We start from the raw sequence: 4,620 nt of genomic DNA on the forward strand, positions 1-4,620 counted from the left end.
AAGGAACCCTTCAAGTTCCCCCAACTAAATTCACTCGACTAACCTCCACGAGAGAGCGGGCACTTTCCACAGCTGGCCCCACCATCTGGAATAACCTGCCGACGGATCTACGACTGGAACCCTGCCTGACTACCTTCCGGAAAAAACTCAAGACTTGGCTTTTTGCCCAAGCCTTCCCTGAAACATAACATCTTATCTGAGCTTTCTTTTAGCTCAATAGACTAAAAGACCAACCCAGTAATTACATCTCCATCCATGTTTATTCTCCAGTTTTTCCTGTCCTTTATTTCCTGGCTACACTAGCCTCCAAGTTCTTTCCCCCTGTTATTTGTAACTGCGCTTCGGCCTTCTTGTTATATGGTTTCTTGTTAAGTTAACCCCCAAGTTTGATGTAAACCGGCCTGATATGAAGCTTGTCATGAAGTTCGGTATAGAAAAATGTTAAATAAATAAATAAATAAATAGTCTCGCAAGGTCCTCCTGCAATTCATCACAAACCGCTTGAGATTTAACTACTCTGCATAATTTTGTGTCATCCACAAATCTGATCACCTCACTCATCGTACCTCTTTCCAGATCATTTATAAATATATTAAAAAGCACCGGTCCAAGTACAGATCCTTGAGGCATTCCGCTGTTTACCTTTTCTACTGTGAAACCTAACCATTTAATCCTACTCTGTTTCCTGTCTTTTAACCAACATGCAATCCACAAAAGGATATTGCCTCCTATCCCATGATTTTTTAGTTTTCCTAGAAGCCTCTCATTTGGGACTTTGTCAAATGCCTTCTGAAAATCCAAATACACCACATCTACTGGTTCACCTTTATCCACATGTTTATTAACCCCTTCAAAAAAATGTAGGAGATTTGTGAGGCAAGACTTCCCTTGGGTAAATCCATGTTGGCTGTGTCCTATCAAACCATGTCTAAGTAAATGTTTTGTGATTTTATTCTTTATAACAGTTTCCACAATTTTTCCTGGCACTGAAGTCAGGCTTACCAGTCTATAGTTTCCCGGATCACCCCTGGATCCCTTTTTAAATATAGTGGTTACATTGGCCATCTTCCTATCTTCAGGTACATTGGATGATTTTAATGATTGGTTACAAATTTTTACTAATAGTTCTGAAATTTTATTTTTTAGTTCTTTCAGATCCCTGGGATGTCTGGTCCAGGTGATTTACTACTCTTCAGTTTGTCACTCAGGTCTACCACATCTTTCAGGTTCACCGTGATTTGGTTCAGTTGATCTGAATCATCACCCAAGAAAACCTTCTCTGGAATGGGTATATCTCCAACATCCTGTACAGTAAACACTGAAGCAATCATTTAATCTTTTTACGATGGCCTTATCTTCTCCAAGTGCCCCTTTAACCCCTTGATCATCCAACGGTCCAATGGACTCCCTCGCAGTCTTTCTGCTTCAGATTTATTTTTAAAAGTTTTTATTGTGCATTTTTGTCTCTATGGCCAACTTCTTTTCAAATTTTCTCTTAGCCTGTCTTATCAATGACTTACATTTAACTTGCAAATGCTTAAGCTTTATCCTATTTTCTACTGAAGGATCCTTCTTCTACCTTTTAACCATGCCGGTAATCATTTTGCCTTCCGTCCACCTTTCTTAATGCGTGGAATACATATGGTCTGTGCTTCTAGGATGGTATTTTTTTTTTTAACAATGTCCATGCCTGTTGTATACTTTTTACCTTTTTGGCTGCAACTTTCAGTTTTTTTTCTAATTTTCTCATTTTATCAAAGTTTTCCTTTTGAAAGTTTAGCGCTAAAGCCATAGACTTACATACTTCTAATCATTAATTTAAATTCTGTACTGTTTCATAAATTCTCAAGAACTACATACCTCTTCCTAGCTTGAGGCTAATATTGAGAGCCCTGTACAGTAAGTTTGGACCCCAAGGGGCTGAAGAATCAAATGAGTCCCCAAGATTCATACTACCACTGACAGCTCTGAAAACTCCCCATTTGACCCCCTAAATAGGTGGCAACCAAGTTAACGTGAAAAACCAGTTTGCTGAAAATTTATGAGTGGTATTTGTGTGGAAGGCAAATTGGGATATAAGGAGGGGACATGTGATGCTACAATCATTCTCTTTTTCCCTGGTTTTCTCTTCCCTCCACACTTCATTCTCTTCCCAACCCTCTTGCTCCCTTTCTCATATATCCTTCATTTATCTTTCTTCCCCTCTGTACCTGTCACCAGCTACCTGGGCATTGCATCTTCTCCCAGCTCCTGTGGATGGTTGGTTGTTAAAGCAACCCTCTCTCTCCCTATCCCTACCTTAGGGACAGAGGGAACATATTTAATCTGAACTGCCTCTGGATACCTATCAGAGGTACGACCAAGGCTAGCAAAATTATAACGTGATATTACATAGTCCAACTCTTTTTCTTTGGGAGGGAAGCTCGCATATCTGGTAAAAGTATGACTCATTTTACATTTTGCCTTTCTAAAACAAACTACAGTGTATGCCAGTAGAGTATTATAATATCTCCCCCTCCTGCTGCAGATCTCACTCACCAGTATGTTCCACTGTTGGAAGGTCTCATGGATTTTCGAGACGAGAGCAAGCTTCCCTATTTTCACTCTTTATTCTCTCTTCAGTCCCACAGGTTCCACATCAGCGGAGAGGAGGAAATGAGCTAAGCTGATCCTCTCCAAACCGGGAGCAAGCTTTGGAGGGACGGGTGTCATTTCCTACATTTCTCTGGAGATCACAGAACCCTGCAGAGGATTCGTGGGAAGGAAGAGTCTCAGCCAAACCGTATCAGGATGGAATCCAAAGCAAGGTCCAGCGGAAGCAAGGCTGACTCCAAGGCTGGGAAAATGGAAAAGCCCGCTGCCAGTGACAAAAAAGAAAATGCTTTCAAAGAGCAGCCCGGCCCCACAGCCAAAAAACCCTCTACTGCAAGCGAGGCCACATCAACGGAGAGCCACAGCTTGCCGAAACCAATGCCCTCCAAGGCAGAAGGTCGGGAAGCTGCTGCCCCAGCCCCTGAAACAGACAGCAAAGGCAACAGTACTGAGGAGGAAGGGGGCCCCGGCGGGCTTTACGAAAATATGAAGCCCATACTGCTCATTGGAGGTGTGGTGATAGCTGCCATGGCTGTGATTCTGGGGGTGGCGTTCCTGGCCCGGAAAAAATGAAAACCAGTGAAAGAAAACTCATCTGTACAGTTTTGAGATCAATGCATGCCAGAGATTGTATTCCTATTCTATACTCGTAGTGAGATAAAGTACACACAGTAAAAAGTCCTGTATAAGAGGGATGTGCCAGCTATGCCCAATGAGGGCACTTCACAAACGCTCAGCACCCATAGCAACTGACAATGAAACAATTATTTTAGTGGGAACCACACTGAAAGAGGCCACATCCCCGTGGCAGTCTGCTCTGGGTATCAGTCTTATTTCTTTATATTTATGGATTGCTTCCGTCAGACTCGCTCAAAGAGATTTCAAGTCAACACACATAAAAACAGAGGTAAACAACATACATACATACATGTACCATACAATACATTACCACTTGTAATTGTATAATTTATCAGCTACTCTTTACATATTTAAATCTTTCCCTTATTATATTAAAATCTATCTGAACCAGAACAGCCGTGAAGGGCAGAGATCGGAGGCAGGCAGTCTAACACTTGTCTTGCTCTGCCACAGTGCAGTGCAGGCCGTGTGGCTTTACTGTATGTAATGAAAGTACAGCACAGGTGAAAAGACTGCAGTAAACTGTCCAGTGGTTCACTACAGCATTAGGTTTAATCTCTGCAAGGAAATAAATCTTCACCCGTTCATTTTATTAGGAGAGCCACTATAGCAGGATGCACTCTAGCAGGAGACTCATTACAGCAAAGTGCACTATATTAGGGGAATCACTGAAACAGGATTTTCTGTCTCTAGAGATTCACTATTGTACAGTTCATTATAACACGTTTCCACTGTAAGCAGACCCCAGATAGGGTCGCCACCTGACCCAGTCTTGCTTTTCGGCCCATTGCATCTGCTGACCAGCAGTCCTGAATCCTCCTAGACAAACTGGAACTATAACTAAACAAATGTAACGGGCAAAGCCAGAACTGGGATCAGCCTATCAGTGATGTGATGAGGCTCACGTTCTGCAGGGAAATTTTGGCTGGTCCTAGCTTTTTTAAACATTCATTCCATCGCATTTTGGTATTTGTAGTCCCAATTCCTCAATTAAAAATCAACACTAAATACCAAAACGTGTTAGGAGGGGGCATCAAGAAATCAAAGCTGGCCTGAAATATCCCTCCAGAAATCTCTGAGAGTGAATAACTATTTACCCAAGGTCTCATCACCCAACAAATCTGAGTTTGTCAGGAATAAGCTCTGGGGCTTCATGGAGCCCAGAAGTGCTGAGTACTACCTCTGCTGCGAGCTGTCCTGCTGTCACATGACTCCATGTCTCCCAGGACAGGGGGAGCCATTCTGTGCATGGAGATGTCATTCTCATTTCTCCATGCATACAACGGACCGGCTCAGGCTCTCCTTGCTGACATGCAGTCATGTGGCACTCTGTGTGCTGGGAGACACCATGATGCAGAGACGGGTTTCCACAGGTGTAGTAATAAGATC

General features: G+C 42.7%; 1 protein-coding gene across 1 annotated transcript; it reads left to right on the forward strand.

The window, feature by feature from the left end:
- Positions 1-2,790: 2,790 nt before the first annotated feature.
- Positions 2,791-3,165, forward strand: CEND1 (cell cycle exit and neuronal differentiation 1). Its single transcript, XM_029582252.1, has one exon. The coding sequence runs from the start codon at positions 2,791-2,793 to the stop codon at positions 3,163-3,165; it is 375 nt and encodes a 124-aa protein (XP_029438112.1).
- The last annotated feature ends 1,455 nt before the right edge of the window (positions 3,166-4,620 follow it).

This window comes from Rhinatrema bivittatum, chromosome 17 (assembly GCF_901001135.1).
Source record: "Rhinatrema bivittatum chromosome 17, aRhiBiv1.1, whole genome shotgun sequence".
In the NCBI taxonomy this organism is placed as follows: Eukaryota; Metazoa; Chordata; class Amphibia; order Gymnophiona; family Rhinatrematidae; genus Rhinatrema; species Rhinatrema bivittatum.

What these genes read in the sequence shown, in the direction of transcription:
- CEND1 (XM_029582252.1), top strand. Translation starts at nt 2,791, where the DNA reads ATGGAATCCAAAGCAAGGTCCAGCGGAAGCAAGGCTGACTCCAAGGCT.